General features: G+C 42.0%; 1 protein-coding gene across 1 annotated transcript; it reads right to left on the reverse strand.

The window, feature by feature from the left end:
- Positions 1 to 591: 591 nt before the first annotated feature.
- On the reverse strand, positions 592 to 13,287 carry LOC308670986 (olfactory receptor 9G4-like; the record flags this gene model as incomplete). The annotated part of the gene is made up of 4 exons (XM_081332871.1): positions 592 to 711; positions 2,593 to 2,650; positions 8,299 to 9,059; positions 13,042 to 13,287. 4 exons carry the CDS (start codon positions 13,285 to 13,287, stop codon positions 592 to 594), a joined length of 1,185 nt encoding a protein of 394 aa, XP_081188997.1.
- Positions 13,288 to 21,063: the final 7,776 nt, after the last annotated feature.

A 21,063-nucleotide genomic window follows, 5' to 3' on the forward strand; every position in this document is an offset into this window, starting at 1 on the left:
GATTGTACTGTTATAGAAACTAAATTGATGTTGAATTTAATAACGGCAGCAAGACTTTTGGTTTCACAATACTGGAAGAAGGAGGAACTGCCTACTATAGAAGAGTGGACTTTAAAAGTTTCAAACTTGGCAGAAATGGCAAAAATTTCAGCATATTTGAAAGAACAGATATATATTTCAGAGTGGAGAAGATGGATCAATTATATTCAGAATAAATATGGGACTAAAAATTTTCATTTAGCATATGAATGAGTATTAGAATTATAAGATACATTATTATTTAGTTATGTTTAAGTGGAGTTAAAGTGTGACAGGCTTTAAAGTGTATTTGTAGTTGGTTAGCATATTTTAGCTCAAGCTAGATCATTCTCTCATGCCAGGACTGGTCAGGTCCTTCTTTTGTGCACCTACTGGAACCTTTTTTCATCACGGAGTTCCTGGCTGGTACACAAAAGAAGGTGCTGGACAGTGTGTGAAAGAACCTCCCAGCCAGGCCAGCTTATGAAAGGCTGGTGTGAAAGAAGGCCTCAGCCAGTAGTGGCATGCACGTGGTGTGGCACACACCCAGCCACCTATGCTCCCTAGCAGCCTTCACATCCACAGCTGTTGCCTGCTGGCTTGTGGGATTTTTCCACAGTGCATCTCTCCACACCTGGCTTGGATGGTGAGACCAACAGGAGGCAGGCAGGCAAGGATGATGACAAAGGACAGCTGGGGGGGGGAAGGCAAGAGTGGCAGGGTGGGCAGCCGTAAATGTGAGTTGAACCAAAATTTTATTCAAATGACTAGGATGTTGCAATCGCTGGATCTTAAAGGACCGGTTGTAAGTCCATTCATTCAGTGACACTGTAAGTTCCAATGGTGGCTGAATAAATGGATATTAAGCAAGGATGACCTATACTAAATCTCAGAGCCTAACGTATTTACTGAAGAATACAAGCAAATGTTAAGCAGATTTATAACAACTCAAGAGATCAAAGAAAGAACAAATGAAATATAAATTGATAAGGCACCAGGCACAGATGGACTGACAAAAAATAAAGTTCAAAAAATAAAATGAATCCCAGAGAAAAATGAAAACTCTGAATGATGAGCATATATCAAGGCCAAATAGCAAAGTTTACAATGAAAGGAATGCTCTCTGCATTTTTTTTCATTGTCAAAGTCACAGTGTTATGCAGAAGATGCAGTACTGCAGAAGATGCAGTACTAACTATTATGAGACCTCAAAGCTCTGTATGACAGTTGATGAAAATAATCAAAGCTTTTGGTTGCAAAGATGCAAGAATAATACATTTCAAAGCAATTATAACAAATTCTGGAAAGAAATAATATGCAATCTTGAGCTTAAATCTTCCCTTGGCTAGGACTCATGGTGACAATAAAAACAAAGTTTTGCAAGATGTGGTAGAGAGAGGTGGACTAGCTTTTCCCAGTCTCAGATTATACTGTGGAGGAAGCTGTCTGCCATGGATAAAAGAACGGATAGCATTTCTTAACAGCAGAAAAAGCTTTCTCTGTCATTTCTCAGAGCTCTGCCTGGACTTTGGCTTTCATCTGAGCCAGCAGTGTGCTGCAGCTGCCAAAAAAGCCAACACAGTGCTAGGCTGCATTAACAGAGGGATAGAATCAAGATCACGTGAAGTACTAATACCACTTTACAATGCCTTGGTAAGGCCACACCTGGAATACTGCATCCAGTTTTGGTCACCACGATGTAAAAAAGATGTCGAGACTCTAGAAAGAGTACAGAGAAGAGCAACAAAGATTATTGGGGGACTGGAGGCTAAAACATATAGGGAACGGTTGCTGGAATTGGGTATGTGTAGTTTAATGAAGAGAAGGGTGAGGGGTGACATGATAGCAGTGTTCTAATATCTCAGGGGCTGCCACAAAGAAGAGGGAGCCAAGCTATTCTCCAAAGCACCTGAAAGCAGGACAAGAAGCAATGGATGGAAACTAATCAAGGAGAGAAGCAACCTAGAACTAAGGAGAAACTTCCTGACAGTTAGAACAACTAACCAGTGGAACAACCTGCCTCCAGAAGTGGTCAATGCTCCAATACTGGAAGTTTTTAAGAAGAGACTGGACAACCATTTGTCTGAAATGGTATAGGGTTTCCTGCCTGAGCAGGGGGTTGGACTAGATGACCTCCAAGGTCCCTTCCAAATTATTATTATTATTATTATTATTATTATTATTATTATTATTATTATTATTATTATTATTATTATTATTATTATTATTATTATTATTATTATTATTATTATTATTATTATTATTATTATTATTATCTCCCATTCAAAGGCTCTTGTCAGAGGCAGGATTGACTCTTGCATTCCTTTAGAGAAAGGGTTGGAAGACGTGACCGTCATGCACATGATGCATGGAGCTGCTTCTGGAGGAAGCAGAAATCAGAAAATGAACAACTTATGAACACCTTCTATTCAGAGAAGGGCAAGAATGGATGCGTTGGTGCATGACTCTGAGACCCTTTACAACCAGAAGAGACAAAAAGGTGATTTGTAAGTATTGGTCAAGTCCTAGAATTTTATTGGACATCTAAACTATTCCCAGATATGCCAAACTTACCTTGATAAAGCTGTGCACGTTTTCCTTCCAAGTCTGCTGGAGAAGCCAATAGATCAGCCTATATGAGAGTTGAATAAGGTGCCCACATCCCTGTTTCCAATTAGGCAGCCTCAGTTCCCTGTAGAAGCACATAGATTAAATTATCCCTCTTGGTGATATGAAGTGGGAATATTATGAGCATTACTAAACTTTTTTTCCTAAATTCTCCAGAGGGCGGTTTCTCTGGGAAAAGAAAGGGGACAAACCATCCCTGAGGGTTCTTGAATTCTCCAGATAAACAAACGTCTTCCACCTTAAGGGCACGTAGAGGTTTAGCTGCAATTACCACCTTCTTGGGCCCTCTCCGGAAAAAAAACCTTTGAAATATACATTTGATCATAGTGAATCCTTTTAAATTATTATGATCATTATTTATTTACTGAAAGAACATTTATGAAAAATAGAAAAAATAGGAAACAAAAAGGACACACTATTTTTGCATTAATGAAATTGCCTTTTCAAAAAAAGATAAGTTATATATCCGAGATTGACTCTAGGATACTTGGGAGGCATCCAGGAGCCTTGCCCCTCACATTGCTGGATGTGAAACACTGTTTCTTAAGTTGGATACCAGGAGAGGTCGGTTAGAATTGTTGCTGTTGTAGCAGCTTCCCTCCTCTGTAACAATCTGAGCTCCTTGATTCCATAGCTGGGTTGGTGGTAGAGCTCCCTGAACTTATGGTGCTGGGAGATTTCAACCTGCCATCCCTAGATACAGAGTCAGAGGTAGCTCCATTGCATGGGTCTGACCCAAACTATTCAGGGCCAAATGATATGTGATTGGGTCTGGTGGTAAACTTCTCTTAGAAGGAGTGGCCTGCTGGCTCTTAGATGATGGTGCACCCTTTCCTCAAAGGATCATCACTTGATCCAAGTTCTCTGGACAGTTTTCATCCAGTCTTCAATCTCATTTTTAGAGATGTTTGTAGAGAGAGTTTTATAGTTTTAGAGCATATCAGCTTCATAAAACCCTGGATGAGGCAAATTATCCAGACCCCTTTCAGTTGTGGTTCAGACCAGGGTTTGGGACTAAGGCAGCATTGATTGCACTCATGGATGACCTCTGGTGACAGCAGGATGTAGGTAGTGCATCCATCCTGGCTCTTCTTGACCTCTCAGCAGTGTTCAGTACCATCAATCATAGTATTCCTTTGTGCTGGCTTTGGGAATTGGGGGTGGGTAGCACGATATTGTTCTGTTTCTCCAGACAGTGTTGATAGAAAGAAAAAGATCCTGCCCACAGCCCCTACTTTATGGGGTGGCTCAGGGTTTAATTCTCTCTCTGCTTCTATTTAACATTTAGATGAGGCCACTAGGTGAGGTGATCCATCAATTTGGCATGAGATATCATTAATATGCGGATGATCCCCAGCTTTCTATCTCTACCTCAGGCCTCTTGAAGGATGCTGTGGACATCCTATCCCAAATGTCTGAAGGCTGTTGGGGATTGGATGGGGTGAAACAGGTTCCAACCCAACTCTAGGAAGTAGAATGGCTGTGGGTATTTGGACACAAGGCTCTTCCATTTTTAGTTCTGGATGGGGTTGCACTACTCTAGGCAGACCCAGTGCACAATCTGGGGATTCTCCTGGACTTGCGGCTCCTGTTCAAAGAGCAAGTGGCAGCTCTGGCTAGGAGAGCCTTTGCACACCTTTGTGTGGCACACCAATTGCAACCATTCCTGTACTGGAAGGCGCTGCTTACAGGGACTCATGCCCTTGTAACCTCTTGTTTAGACTATTACAAAATGTTCTACAGGGGCCACCCCTGCACAGCATTTAGAAACTTGATGTGGTGTAGAATATGGCTGTGGGGGTAATAAATGGTGCCAAACATACATCATACATAATACCACTTTCATGTGAGCTGCATTGGTTCCTGGGTGTATTTCCAAGTGCAATTCAAAGCGATGGTTAGCTTGGTACCAGATTACCTGAGGGAGTGCTTTTCTCCAAGAGACTTTACCCATCCAACTCAATGTAGCAGAATGGGCATGCCACAGATCCTGTCAGAAAATCCTATCCATGGAATATCCTCCCTTCAGAGATTAGAGTGGCCCCAACCCTGTTAACCTTTAATAAGACCCTAAACACCTGGTTATGTTTGTGCAACTAGGGTGCTGAATATGTCAGGAGCCCACTTCCTGGCTGAATTACTAACTGGTCAAGTATCTCGGCTGCTATGCATAGCTATTTTGGATGGAGGTTTTTTACTGTTTTAAAATGTTTTACTGTCTTAATTGGTCTGAGGACAGGGAGCCTAATCCTCCAGCAGGCCTAGTGGCTGGAGCTGGAGCTTCACTTGAACACCATGACAAAGACATCATCAGTCAATTGCAAAAGACAGCTTTATTTGGAATCATGACATTGATTCAAATGTGGATTTGAAAAACAACAGGCCACAAAAAGGAAATTGAAAAACTGAATATACAAATGAGAAAAAGGTTCATAGGAGAAAATAGCTCTTTTTTGCTTCAGCTAATGCAAAGAGTGCATCACCCTGTTCGACAACAGACTGAATGACAGGTTACTGGCACAGACCACACAGTTGCTCTATCCTGTCACTCTGGTGAGTTGAAAGGTGGCTAATCCTGGATCCCAGCTACCTGTGTTCAGTTAAGATGATCCTCAGTAGGGAAGGAAGTGAAGCTGAACGAATATATCAATGGCTGCCTTTAAATTATACCACAGGAAACCAGTAAGGACTGTCAAGCCAGATTGCTGAAGCAGGATAGGACTCAGTTTTGGGGCAATGCAATTTATGCTGGTACACTTTTTAAAATAATTACATCAGTGGAGGAACACATATGTGAACATGGCTGTGAGGAGAGCTCTACTGTCAACACTGCAACTTCATTTTCAGTTGCCACAGCCAAAGTGGGGGAAATGTGTGCTTTTAATGTTAGACAAAACAATAAATTGTCCTGTGGGAATCAAGGTCAGTGCTGCTGGGGTTTTGGTGGACTGAGCTTTCTGTTAGAAAGCCCGCCAAAGTAGTTTATTGAGGAATGTGATTAATGATATATTATTGGGGTGGGAAGTTCAACTTTGTAACTTTATAACCTTTGCGAGGGAACTTCAGAGTTGGTTTCACTTTTGATCGTGCCAATACTTTGTAGGCAATAAATATGTTCTTTAAGGAAACCTCTTGCCTTGGAATTCTGTTTTTAATGGTCTCATCTGTCAGAACCATGACATCTATGAGAATACCCCTGAGGTAATTTCCAAATGGTGGGTAGAGTTTGAGAGTACATGTTTCATCCATATATGTCCATCATCATGCTTGCTATGTTTCCATTCTTTTCTTTTTTTGTAATATATTTTATTGATTTTTTTTAAAAAAACATAAATCACTTAATAATTGGTAAACAGTGTGTTGTTTGGGTTACATTTGTAAAACAATCATTAGCTATTAATTTCTATAATCCATATTCCACATAATTTTAGTTGATTTCCTCTTTCCACAAAATATCCTCTTTTGCAATCATTGAGTTAATACAATTCTTATTGTTTTGATAAATAACAATTAAATATATAATTATATTCCAATATTCCTAAAAATAATAATCATATCAGTATAATATTTCTTTTCTATTCAGTCATTCTGGTTGCCTTAACATAGATCCTGTTACAATCCTTATTTTAGTTTATTTCTCCCACCAAATTCTAGATATTCTTACTGGTGAAGGTTTTCTCAAAGATTATTTACATTTACATTTACAAACTTAACTCTATTTTTTCCATATAAGCCATCTCAAACTTTTACATTTCTTAAGAAATAGATAAAATGATGAAAAAGAAAGAAAGGAGAGGAAGAGTAAAGAAACATAAGAAATAACATATTACTTAAAATATATATCCCTCCTAGGCTAATATATATTTATTTCCTCAATTTCTTATTCTTTTTAACCATAATTAAGAATATCTTTGATCTTTAAACATTCCATTCAATACATCGTCATCTATTCCTTTAACTCTTATTCAAAACATTTTTTATCCATTATAATTTTCTTAAATTCAGTCACGTTTAAGTATCTAAAACATTTCCTTTATTTAAGTCATTTCAACTTTTTTATATTACTCATATCAAGAAAAAGAACACAAAAGAGAAAAAAGCATACTATATTATTTGGAGAATTCATCCCTTTTAGAATAGCATATATATTCTAAAAAATTTTCTATTTCTTTAACCATATTCAAACAAATATTTCTTTTTTAAGTATTCTCTCTGATAAGTCCCATCCTCTATTTTCTTGGTTTCCTTTGGCCAGTATCTTTCTTAATCCATGTATTTTGCTGAATCAAAAGGTTTTTCCGTATGTTCATAAATGTTGCTGTAGATATAAAAAGCAAATCAGTATCTTTATTAGGGGCATTTGTCCACTCATTTTTATTGGGAATCTTTTTCCTTCTTTTTCTCTCTGCTTCTCTTGTCACTTTTTGTCTCTCCAGTTCCAGTGTTTTCCCTGGTATCTCTGTAGTATGTTTTATCCAGTCTTTTTTCTTGTCCTCAAGTTTGTTTTGTAGTGTTGAAATATAAGTTATATTTTCCAAATGTAGTATTTCTTGTAATTTTTTTTCCACTTGGATTAAATCATACTTCTTTGTTTTGTAGAAGTCTCTATCCTCAAATTTATGTTCAGTCATCTGTTTCGTCTGTTCCTACTCTGTTGTATTTTCCCGAGGGTCTTTTTGGTATAAAATTGAATTGGAGGTGAGTTGATTTATATTTTCAAAGTTATTCTGAGTTTCTTTGAGATTTGAGATCATTGTTATTTGAATTAGTTGCCACATGAACTTGAAAAATATTCATTTTTTCTTGATAAGTATTTCCTATAAATCTCTGATTTTCCATGATGACCAAAAGTCCAGATTTCCCTTCCACCCCCCCCCCCCGGAAATAGCTTTGGAGTCAGAGTTGAGTAAATCCTTATAGTCCAGAGAGTTCAAAAAGTACTTTTTTTTTGTTCCTTCAGGTTTGTAACTCTCACTTTATCTACACAGCTGTTCTCTATTATTAAAGCTTTGAAGGTCACAAGTACAGATTAATCCCCCCCCCAGATTTTACCATGACTGTCATAATCCTCATCCACCAGTAGGTGTCAGCACTGGTTCATTTTTCAGATTTTATTCCATCAGCAAAAGGGTGGGGCAGAAACCCCCTTCCTTCACTCTCGGAAGGTTTTTGGGTTTTTTCTTGGAAATTTCTCTCCTTCAGGAAAGTTGATAGGTAGGATACAGAAAATTGATGTTCTTACCCAGATTCAAACGTGCTGTTTACGATCAGCTTAAAATAGTGCTTTTGACTTTGGTTGCTCACAGCTTAGGCTAGACTCTGGAGTTAGGCTAGCCTTTCTCCTGTTGGTTTCTGGAAGGCTTCTCCTAGACTGATTGGGTCAACTGCCTTCTCTCTGAGGTCCCTGGGACTTCCTTCCTCCACTGCCACCTCTCCAGGGTGGCTTCTGGCCCATTTAGGGTCCCCTAAGAGGAAGAAACTCAGCTGGAGGGCACAGAATCCCGAACCCCTCACCTGCTGTGCTGCACGCAGGACCAGAAGTCCTTTCCATTCTGTTTCCCTTATTGTGAACCATATTTTGAAATGCTTTCAGGTAGGAAAAGGACTGGGAAATGCACATGTAGGAAACAAGTCCCCCCAAAGAAGCCTGACCATACAGGGAGAAGTTTAAATTCTCTGAAGTAAAATCTGGGAAAAGAGACAATCGATGGCATTAATTTGGATGCTATGAATCTGCCCCAGACTTTCTTGAAGGCTGCCTTCACATCTTTGTTGCGTAAGCTGTAAATGAAAGGGTTGGCAAGAGGGTTGACCACCGTATAGAACAATGAATTTGTCTTGTCCCAGTTTGGAGTGTGATGAAAGTTGGGCGTGAGGTACATAATGAAAATGGAACCATAGAAGAGGAACACTGACATCAAGTGAGCTGAGCAAGTGAAAAAGGCTTTGCGTCTCCCTGCAGCTGATCGGATGCGAACTATGGCTGCTCCAATGCCAATGTACGAGCTCACAATGATAGCGGTTATTACTAGCAAATTGGAACCCAGTACAGCAGCAACAATGAGTTCATAGACACCTATGTCATTACAGGACATTTTAACAAGTGGTGGCCCATCACAGAAGTAATGGTTGATCACATTATTCCCACAAAAACGTAGCCGAAAGGTGTTGCCAGTGTGTACAATTGCATTGGCAAAGCCAGCTGAATAAGCTTCTATCACCAGCTGGATGCAGAGCTTCTTGGGCATGGCAGTGTGGTAAAGGAGTGGATTGCAGATGGCCACAAAGCGGTCATAGGCCATGAAGGCCAATAGGAAACATTCAGTGTAGGCCAAACCAGCAGAGAAGAAGAACTGGGCTGCACAACCAGCAAGGGACATGTGGTTGTTGTTAGAAACACAGTCAAATAAGATCGTGAGAGGACGGTGGTTGGCCTGTCCTGGGGGTGCACCCAGCTGAGTGGCAGTGGCTGGGTGGAGGGTCGGGACACCTATTTGTCCTCTGCTTAGTCCCTCCTTACTGACTATGGACTGCCTGCATCTGGACTGCTCTTATCTTAGGTATTCCTCTACGGACTTGCTCGCCCTCAGGGGTGCTCCCCCTTCCTGGGGGTGACCCGCCTTTTCAGCCGCGTACAATCTCAAGGAAGGGCCCACTTATTGGGACCCTGAGAGATGGCTGGGCACGGGTAGGGGCCTCCGACGTAAACCTAACAAGAGGCCCCTGGTTAGTTTTTTGTCGAAATTTTTTCAGGGGTTAGGGAGGAGGGAGGGTACTTCTTTTGGTTGTTTGGACGAGGGGGGCAGTCCAACAACCTCTGTTCAGGCCAGTGCCGAGGCGGATCACGGGGGGAGGAGCGGGGGTCGGTTGCTTCTGGGGCTCCAGGGCCAGTCGTGGGATTACCCATTCCCACGACGTTAGGGAATGGCAGCAGGTGTAGGAACAGAGGGCCGTATCGATCTCAGGGAAGGTCTCTCTGCTGCTTACAAGCGGTGAGGCACTCCGACCCTCTGGCTCCGCCCCGAGGTCCCGGGAGTGAGGATGTGCAGCCTCCTGAGCTCCGGCTGGTGTACTTGAATGCCAGGTCTGTCGCTAACAAAGCTCTTCTCGTCCGTGACTTGGTCGAGGGTGAGCAGGCAGACCTGGCTTGCATCACGGAAACTTGGTTGGGCCCAGAGGGCGGTATTCCTCTGGTTGATCTTTGCCCACCAGGTTTCCGGGTGCTACACCGGCCTCGGGCTCAGGGTAGGGGTGAGGGAGTGGCTGTTGTTATGAGGGAGACCTTGTGCCCACGGGAGGCCACCGTTCCCCAGATAGTCGGGTGTGAGTCTCTCTTTTTGAGATGCGGCCCTGGTGCGCAGTTGGGCTTGCTGCTGGTGTACCTTTTGCCTAGTCACGCAGCAGCAGCCCTGCCTGAGCTTCTCGATGTCCTCTCTGGGTTGGTGATTGAGTTCCCGAAACTTATAGTTTTGGGGGACTTCAATCTACCATCTCTGGGAGGATCATCTGAGTTGGCTCGGGAGTTCATGGCTTCCATGATGGCCATGGACCTGACGCAAGTAATTTCGGGACCGACTCATGAGGGAGGCCACACCCTTGACCTAGTTTTCTTATCTGTACGGTGGTTAGATGATCTTGGTGGGGGCTCCCCAATTGTTATGCCCCTGTCATGGACCAATCATCATCTCCTGCGGCTGGTCTTCCATTTTGCCACCCCCCGCCGTGGGTGTGTGGAACCTATCAAATGGTACCGCCCCAGACACTTAATGGATCCCCAGAGATTCCAGGTGGCGCTGGGGTCCCCACCTGCCTCCCTTGCTCACAGCTCGGCAGACGCCTTAGTGGAAGCCTGGGAAAGGGCAGCCACTGAGGCTCTTGACTGAGTTGTACCCCTGCGGCCCCTGACCCGGTGCAGATCCCGTCGAGCTCCATGGTTCTCCGTGGAGCTCCGGGAGATGAAGCGTCGGAGACGGGGCCTAGAGAGCGGTTGGAGATCCATCCGATCCGAATCCGACCGATTGCGACTAAGAACCTATACTAGGTCTTATCTCGCTGCGATAAGGGAGGCGAGGTCTAACCACTTCGCCACCCTTATCGCATCCGCAGATAATCGCCCAGCTGCCCTGTTTAGGGTGACTCGCTCCCTCCTGAATCAGGAGGTGAGGGAGGAACCCTTGCAGGGTCGTGCCGAGGAGTTTAACCAGCATCTGTCGGACAAAATCGCTCGGATTCGGACCGGTCTGGACTCTGACTGGGCAGAGTCTGTCGAGCAGGACACGGGCGGTCTTGTCGATATCACCTGGGAGGAGTTTGATTCTGTGACTCCGGAGGAAGTGGACAGGATCATGGGGAGGCTGAGCACCACCACATGTTTATTGGACCCGTGCCCTTCCTGGCTGGTCTATGCAGCCCGGGAGAGGACACGCAGCTGGTTCCAGGCAGTTATATCGGCTTCTTTGAGTGAGGGCAGCTTCCCCGCCATCTTGAAAGAGGCGGTGGTGAGGCCTCTCGTCAAGAAGCCTGCCTTGGACCCAGTTGTATTGAACAACTTTCGTCCTGTCTCCAACCTTCGCTTTCTTGCGAAGGTTGTTGAGAGTGTGGTGGCACATCAGCTCCCTCTGGTCCTGGATGAAGCGGATTATCTAGACCCGTACCAATCGGGTTTCAGGCCCGGGTACAGCACGGAGACGGCATTGGTCGCTCTGGTGAATGATCTCTGGAGGGCTCGGGATAGGGGATATTCCTCTGTCCTAGTCCTATTAGACCTCTCGGCGGCTTTCGATACCATCGACCATGGTATCTTGCTGCGGCGTCTCAGGGGATTGGGAGTGGGAGGCACGGTTTTACAGTGGTTCTCCTCCTATCTCCAGGGACGCTCGCATTCGGTGTTGGCAGGAGGGCAGAGGTCGACCGCGAGGTCTCTCATTTGTGGAGTTCCTCAGGGGTCGGTCCTCTCGCCTCTCCTGTTCAACATCTATATGAAACCGCTGGGTGAGATCATTCATTTATTTATTTATTTATTTATTTATTTATTTATTTATTTAATTTATATACCGCCCTTCTCTCAAGAGACTCAGGGCGGTTAACAGGGCAATACGTAAAAGACAGATACAAAAGTTAAAATTATTAAAACATGATTAAACAATGCCCATAGTACAAATTTAAAATTAAAGTCATAATAACAAACCCACCCCATCCCATCAGGCCAGGCCCGCTTCCTTAAAGAGATGGGTTTTAAGGTCGCGCCGGAAGGAGCGGAGGTCGGGCGCCATCCGGAGCTCTACCGGAAGATGGTTCCATAAGTCCGGTGCACCCACAGAGAACGCTCTCCTCCATGGTTTTGGAGTTGGGTATCATCAGTATGCTGATGATACCCAGCTTTTCTTTTCGACCCCAAACCACCCCAGTGATGCCCTCACCGTGATGTCCCATTGCCTGGAGGCTTTTCGGGTCTGGATGGGGAGGAACAGACTTCAACTCAACCCCAACAAGACCGAGTGGCTTTGCATACCTTCATCCCAGGTTTATTCGGACATTCCACCTCTCGCTATGGGGGGCGAATTATTACCCCCCATAGATAGGGCTCGCAACTTGGGAGTCCTCCTAGATTCACGGCTCACCCTGGAAGACCACATAGGAGCTGTGACTAGGGGGGTTTTTGCCCAGGTTCGCCAGTTGCGGCCCTATCTAAGCCGGGATGATCTATGCACGGTCACTCATGTGCTCGTGACCTCTCGACTAGACTACTGCAACGCTCTCTACATGGGGCTGCCCTTGAGGACCACCCGGAAGCTCCAACTGGCACAGAATGCAGCCGCGAGAGTTGTGTTGGGAGCTTCCCGATACTCCCATGTCACACCTCTGCTCCGTGAGCTGCATTGGTTGCCAGTTGTCTTCCGGGTGAGATTCAAGGTACTAGTAATGGTGTTTAAAGCCCTACATGGCAGGGGTCCGGAGTACCTTAGGGAACACCTGCTGCCGGCGTCAACTTCCCTTCACCCTGTGCGTTCCCACAGAGAGGGACTCCTCAGGGTGCCACCGGTCAGAGAATGTAGATTGGTGGCCCCCAGGGGGAGATCTTTCTCTGTGGGCGCCCCGGAGCTATGGAACCAGTTACCGGTTGAGCTCCGGACGGCGCCCGATCTTCGCTCCTTTCGCCGCGATCTGAAAACATACCTATTCGAACAAGCCGGCCTGGCCTGAGGGGGGATTGGTGGGGTTTTTTACTATCATTTTATTGGGGTTTTTATTAATGTACCAACTGTTTTTATGGGCATGTATTTAATTACCTTTTAATTTTTGTAACTTTGTGTTTTATTCTTGCCCTGTACACCGCCCTGAGTCCTTCGGGAGAAGGGCGGTATAGAAATATTAATAAATTAAATTAAATTAAATCCGAGGAGTGTAGACCGAGGAGTACCATATATCCAGGAAGGAAAGGCTGCCCACAAAGAAGTACATGGGTGTGTGCAAATGGGAGTCTAGGTAGATGAGGCTTATGAGGACCAGATTCCCAGTCAGTGTTAGGTTATAGGAGGCCAAGAACAGCACAAAGAAGATTATGCGTAGAAATGGGTCTGTTGTAAACCCAAACAGGACAAAATCAGTAACCAATGTCTGATTGCCTTCCACTACCATCATTTTTGTAAGCACAACCTGTTTACAAAAGAAAGAGAAGTCACAATTGGACAGTGTCATACCTGAAATAGACAATACTTGCTAACATTTTAAATGATGTGTTGAACTCCCCTTTCTCTGACATGTTTGGTATGAGTTTGAGAATTTAGACCTCAAATGAAGGCAGGCTCAGACAGTTAACAAGATTGGACCTGATGAAAACTGGAAGGAAGATCATGAAGAAGACTGGATTGTGAATTTGGAGAAACCATGGTAATGCAGAATCTGAAAGGCTTATACAGAATAAAGATAATTTATTAGGTCATATTTACAAATTCTTTTGCAAATATGATACAAAGAACCAATTAAAAATTCCATGATAAAAAGGATGCAAAATTTTAAAGAGGGAATACGAGGCAACAATGGGAAGAACTATAGAAAAAAAACAGTAACATTGACCTCAAGTTACAATTTGTGGAGAAATTGGTTCAAAATGTTTGATTGCTGATTTATAACTCTTGTCAGCAATTGCCAGGATTCAAAATCATACAACAATAAATATTGGAACTGCCACAACAAAAAGGGAACATTTTAACAGATGTGTTGGTCATGCAAAAAAACTCAACAGTATGGCAAAGAAATACACCAATACATCCATAAATCTCTGATAATAAAATTTGAATTAAAACCACAAATATTTTTATTGGATATGGCCCTATAGAATATTAAGAAAAGCATGACAATATATGAAGAAATATACTGACAGTGACAAGAGTCCCTCTGACACAACACTAGAAAAGCGAATCATTACAGACCAAATAGACTTGGGAGAATACACAGCAATGGAAGAATAGGGAGTATATATTCCTAGGAGAAGTTTAACCAAGTATGGATAAGAAATGGTTCCTTGGTATATAACACATCACTTAGTAGGGGAATCTAAAGCATTTATATATAGTTGCGGAAGAAAACGTTCAATTGTTTAAAAAATAATTAATATGAGCGTAATAATCATAGCCCAAAACATATATATATATAGTTTCGACGGAATCCCATCCGTCATCATCAGGCTGGTAGCTTCTGCTTCCTTCTTCTGGGAGAAGCATGTGGCTGTTTGTTCCTCTTTTTTAACTGCCAGAGGGGGTGTGTTCTGTGGGTGGAGGTATGCTCTGATTGGGTGGGAGTGTGTTTTGAATGGTGGGTGTGTTCTGATTGGGTGGGGGTGTGTTATGAGTGGATGGGCTGGTCTCAGCTGCCAGCCTTAGACCTGAGCTGGTGAGTTGTGCTGCTTTTGTTCGGCTTCGTGTTTGTGGTGGTGCCATGTTTTTATAGTGGGTGTCAGTTTGCTTATTGTGTGGTTTGGAGGGGTTTAAAGTGGCTGATGTTGCCGCTGTAGTTAGGTTTCTGTTTTGTGGTTGTGCCTCGTTATCATTGTGGGTTCGGATTTGCTTTTTGAATGGTTGTGTGGTGGTGATGTCATGTGGTGTTATCATGACTTTGGGTCTATCATTCTTGGTGGTTGGGACTCGTCTGTCAATCAAGGCGGGTTTCCAAATGGTTGGTAGGCGATAGGTATCATCTCGTTTGTTTATGCTGTGGGGGCGTTTTTCTATCTCAATGGCTTCTCTGATTATTCTGTTGTTAAAATGTTCAATTTTGGCGATAGTTTTGGTGTTTTTAAAATCAATTTTAAAATTTTATGTGCCCCACCACATACATCGGACAGACCAACAGAAGAATAAGTGCACGCATTGAAGAGCACAAAAACTCACTCAGAAAAGGAGAACAAACTTCATCCCTGGTCCAACACTTTGAAGCCACGGGACATGAAATTGATTGAAAGTACCAGTCACTCCCCACCCCACACCCATCCCGGTCCCACTAAATGAACTTTTTTCCATTCTGTGGACCAGCAGAGAAGATCTGCCCTCTCTCCCCTTGTGCAACTGCATGGCTGTCAGCCAAGGTTCTTCCTGAGACTCATGTCATCAGGGTGTTGCCATCTTCTGCTTAGGTCTAGATTAGTGTCCCCTTTCCTCAAAGGTGTGAGCAGCTCTCTTTCTGCTTCATGGAAGTCAGCCATTTAGGTAATTAAATACTTCAAAGAAGTAATATAAAAAGTTTTCTCTGTCATTTCTCAGAGCTCTGCCTGGACTTTGGCTTTCATCTCCCATTCAAAGTCTCTTGTCAGAGGCAGGATTGACTCCAGCATTCCTTTAGAGAAAGGGTTGGAAGAAGTGACCGTCATGCACATGATGCATGGAGCTGCTTCTGGAGGAAGCAGAAATCAGAAAATGAACAACTTATGAACACCTTCTATTCAGAGAAGGGCAAGAATGGATGGGTTGGTGCATGGCTCTGAGACCCTTTACAACCAGAGGGAACAAAAAGGAGATTTGTAAGCATTGGTCAAGTCCTAACTGCGATAACCATAGAATCCTGTTGGACAGCTATTAAATTATTCCCAGATATCCCAAACTTACCTGGATGAAGCTGAGTATATTTTCCTGCTATGTCTGTTCGACAAGGCAACAGATCAACCTATGTGGGAGCATTATGCTTTTCTGAATAAAGTGTCCACATCCCTCCTTCAAATTTGGCAGCCCCAGTTCCCCGTGGAAGCATTTAGATTAAATTATCCCTCTTGATGATATGAAGTGGAGATATTATTATTACTACCAAAAGTTTTTTTTCTAAATCTTCCATAGGGTATTTCACCCAGGAAAAAAAAGTGAAAAATCACCCCCGAAGCTTCTTGAATTCTCCAGATAAACAATCATCCTCCACCTTGAGGGCACTTAGAAATTTAGCTGCAATCATCACTTTCTCAGGCCATCTCTAGAAAACAAATCTTTGAAATATATATTTGATCATAGTGAACCCTTTTGAATTATTATCATTATTTATTTGCTTACAGAATGTTTACAAAAATACAGAAAAAGGAAAACAGATAGAATATGTAATTTTTGCATTAATGGGTATAATTGTCTTTTCAAAAACAGATAAGTCAGTGATGATGAACCTTTTAGAGACTGAGTGTCCAAACTGCAACCCAAAACGCACTTATGTATCGTCGAGTGCTGGGTGGGCGTGGCCCATTGGGTGTGGCCAGTTTGGTGCCCATGGCCCATTGGGTGGGTGTAGTTGTGATGGTAACTGCGGACTGGGTGGGACTAAAAAGTTCAATCAATCAATTCCAACTTTGCAAGATCTTTTTTTCCCCAAAAGAAGTTGAAATTAATTGATTGATTGAAACTTTTTTTTTTTGCACATGGCGGCGGAGGCCTAAAGTGAAAAGGTTTTATAAAACCCAACTGGAGGCCTAGGACTGGGGTGACAGCACAAGTGCCCACAGAGAGGGCTCTGCGTGCCACTTGTGGCACGCATGCCATAGGTTCACCACTATGGAGATAGGTTATATATCCCTTAAATCCTACCCTTCATAATAAAATAATACTCCTTTTCCAGTTTCCCAAAATAATTCCTTCAGGAACAACCCATGGCAAATAAACCATATCTCTTGAAAATAATTCTATCCCAAAAGTTTGGGTAATAATTTAATGTCATGTAATAAATTATACAGCATATAATAAATCTGTATATGAGGGCAATTCAGAAATAAACCTCTGTTTGGTTATCAATGATAGACACTTGCAGATACAGAACTTTTATTATACATATTAGAAAACTACAACATTACATCACTTTTCGACATAATTGCCATTCAAATTGAGGCACTTGTCATAGCATCTTACAAGATTTAAAATTTCTTAGTAATAGTCACTTGGCACCAAACCTGGGCTATTGGGGTGTGTGTGTGATCAAAAACATCCCAACAGAACTGCTTCAAAAGTTCTTGGGTGCATCTAGCAGTGTGCAGGTGAGCATTATCGTGAACCAACACCACACCAGAAGACAGCATGCCTCGATGTTTGTTATGGATGACTCATCTGAGTTTTCATAATGTTTCACAGTAAACCTCTGAACTAATGGTCAAACCACACTCCATGAACTTCACTAACAGTACCCCTTTGGCATCTTCACAGTTGGTGGGATTTTCTATGGCACCACTTGTGGTGTTGGTTCATGATAATGTTCGCCCGCACACAGCTAGACACACCCAAGAACTTTTGAAGCAGTTCCTTTGGGATGTTTTTGATCACACACAGACACCACCCCCCATAGCCCAGATTTGGCACCGAGCAGCTACTACTAAGGAATTTCAACCCTTGTAAGACATTATGACAAGTGCCTCAATTTGAATGGCAAGTATGTCAAAAAGTAATGTAATGTTTCTAATGTGTATAATAAAAGTTCTGTATCTGTGAGTATCTGTCATTGATAACCAAACAGAGGTTTATTTCCGAATTGCCCTCGTATGTTAGAATATTTTTTCCAAACATATGTGAGTTATTCACAAGACCATAGGACATAATGACACACACCAATACTTTTTATATTGCCAATTTTAAAAAATCTCATGCTTATCCTTCAAAGTGTATTCTTCTTATTGTCCAATATATTCAGAATATAATCTTTGATCCCAGAAGGAAAGGGGAACCCTCACAATTTATGAAGGTATGTGCCAACAGTGGCAAGAATCCATTTGGCTTGGGACCAAGTTACCTAAGGGACCTCTTTCTCCAAGACTTTCTAATCATCCAATCACATCCAACAGATTTTACATGCTTCAGATCCCATGAGCCGAAAACAGTGCTGACTGGTCGGCCTTTTTCTGCTCTATCCCTTGCCTTATGGAATATCCTCTCAAAGATCGGAATGGCCCCAACCCTGTTAGCTTCCTGTAAAGCTCTAAAAACTTGTCTATGTACTTGGAATGTGAGAAGAGCCCTGCCTACTTGGCTTCACCATTACCAGACTAATCATCATGGCTGCTGTTTATATTTGTAAATATTTTGTGGGTGTTTTTATTGTTTTAATGTTTTTTTTAAAAAAATTGTTTATTTATTAAATTTATTTGCTGCCCATTCTTGCAACACGACACTTGGAGATTTACCACATGATTTGCTTTAATTATTTTAAACTTGTAGACTTGGGCCAAGGTTATTTGTTTGAATTGGGTGATATACATAGAAATTGAATAAGTAAATAAACGAATAAAAAAAGTAGCAAAGAGAACCCTGCTGAGTAGGGGAGGATTAGGAGACTAAAATTGGAGACTGCAGCAATACAAAACTAGGAGTACACATTCAAAGTAGAAGTCTGTGCAGTAAATTCAAGCAGGACTGGTTCCATTAAATACAATGTAAATCATACAACAAAGCAGAAGCTTAGAATGTAAGTTTTTTGGGGGGGAAAAAGAGAAACTTTTAATAAAAATAGCAGCTAAAATGATCCAAGCAGAAATGAGTAACAATATCCAATTTAAAATATTTTTTAAAAAATCCAAATTTCTTTTTGCTTTGGGTCTTTTTTCTTTTTTTCTTTTTTTTTTTTATTGAAAAGTTTTAAAAATACAGTTTTCCTTTAAAAAACCCCCTTCCCCCTCCCTCCTCCCCTCCCTACCTCCCCCCTTCCCCCCCCTCCCCCCCTCCCTCCTCCCCCCCACCTCCCCCCAACCCCCCTCCCCCCCCCGGACTTCCCAGAGCTAAATACAAGGTATATATATATAAAAAAGCAATCATAAACAACCATATACTAACAACTATAAATTCTAAAATCCATCACTCTCTAACTTATATAGGATCAAACAAAACTTAGCATTATTAAATATATATAGAAGACAAAATAAAAAAAGAAAAAAGAAAACGAAAGAAGACTTATTCAAATGCTAGATAAAACTTCTTGACCCTATACTTATTCTGGATAAACTCAATCCATTTTCTCCATTCCATAATATAATGTTCTTGCGAGTAATCTTTCAAATAGGCCGAAATCTTCGCCATCTCTGCCAAGTCGGAAACCTTTAAAATCCACTCTTGTATAGTCGGCAGTTCCTCTTTCTTCCAATATTGACCTATCAAAAGTCTTGCTGCCGTAACTAAATTCAACATCAACTTAGAGTCCACAACTGTAGCGTCAACAATTATTCCCAACAAAAAAAATTGCGGACAAAACTTTATCCTCCGTTTAAAAATCTTCTGCATATTCCACCAGACTTTTATCCAAAAAGCCTTGACCTTTTTACATGTCCACCATATGTGAAAATATGTTGCCTCTTCATCACCACACCTCCAACATTTAGGCTGATAATTCGGATACATACTTGCAAGCTTTTTAGGATCTAGATGCCATCTATAAAACATTTTGTAAAAGTTCTCTCTTAGACTTTGAGCTTGAGTGAATTTTACATTCCTCACCCAGATCTTTTCCCACGTGTCCATTGTAATAACTTCCTGAATGTTTTGGGCCCATTTTATCATACAATCCTTAACAAGCTCTGTTTCTGAATCGATCTCTATCAATGCAAGATATATCCGTTTAATATGTGCTGGTCCTTGATTTCTAATTTGCTTTATCAAATTTTCATCAGTCTTTGCAAATCCATTTTTTTGGTCTTCTTTCCACCTGGCCTGTAACTGAATATATTGAAACCAAGTCTGAACAACCTTCTCTTCTCGCAAGAAACTATATGATTTCAAGCACCAAATATTCCTTTCCAAACTTAAAATTTCCTTGTAAGTAGTCTCATCATGTTTGAAACCAGCATGTATATTTTCTATTGCGTGTTTTGGGATTGCCCACAATGGTATCTTGCTGCTTAACTTATGTCTATACTTCTTCCAAACTCTCAGCAATGCCTGTCTTAAAATATGCATCCTAAACACAGTATCTACCTTCTTATCATACAACAAATATGCATGCCAGCCAAACAACAGATCATGGCCCTCAAGATTTAATAACCTCGATTGTGTCAAATTAATCCAATCACTTATTCCTACTAGTGCAGCAGCTTCATAATATAATTTAAAATTAGGCATTTTAAGGCCACCTCTCTCACGAGTATCCTGCATAATCTTAAGTTTAACTCGTGGCTTTTTCCCTGCCCACACAAATTTATTGATACCATGCTGCCATTCCTCCAAGTTAGAGTCTTTCTTAAGAATCGGTATCATTTGAAATAAGAATAAAAATTTGGGCAGGACATTCATTTTCACTGCTGCAATCCGTCCCAACAAAGACAATTGCAATTTTTCCCAACTCTCCAGTTCTTTTTGAATTTTCCCCCATAACTTTTCATAATTATTTTTATATAGCTTTGTATTAGAGGGCGACAAAATCACCCCCAAATATTTAACCCTTTTAACAATCTCAAATCCAGTTAATCCTTCTAGGAGAGCCTTCTGCGAAACTGTCATATTTCTAGCCAAAATTTTAGTTTTCTGTATATTTACTTTAAATCCAGAAACCTTCCCATATTGTGTTATTATCTCCATCAGGTCCACAACAGAGTTCTCTGGCTGGGTCACTGTAACAACCAGATCATCTGCAAATGCTCTCAATCTGTAATCCTGATCTCCAACTTGTATCCCCTTAATTTTTTCCGAATTCCGAATCTTAACCAATAATATCTCTAATGTTAATACAAATAACAAGGGCGATAGCGGACACCCTTGCCTTGTGCCCTTCTCAATATTACATACTGTTGTCAAACTATTGTTAACTATAATTCGGGCAAATTAACTATAATTTGGACTTCCGGTGGCGGCGCGGCGCCGAAGACAGCCTCCCCTGGCTGCCCGCGGCTCAGCTGTTTGTTTTTTCGCCCGAAACAGCGCCGATCAGCTGTTCGGGCGAAATTGAAGCCCCCTCCTCGGGAGAAGAGGAGGGGGTGAGGCC

This window comes from Vipera berus (assembly GCF_964194415.1).
Source record: "Vipera berus genome assembly, chromosome: 1".
NCBI classification, from domain to species: domain Eukaryota; kingdom Metazoa; phylum Chordata; class Lepidosauria; order Squamata; family Viperidae; genus Vipera; species Vipera berus.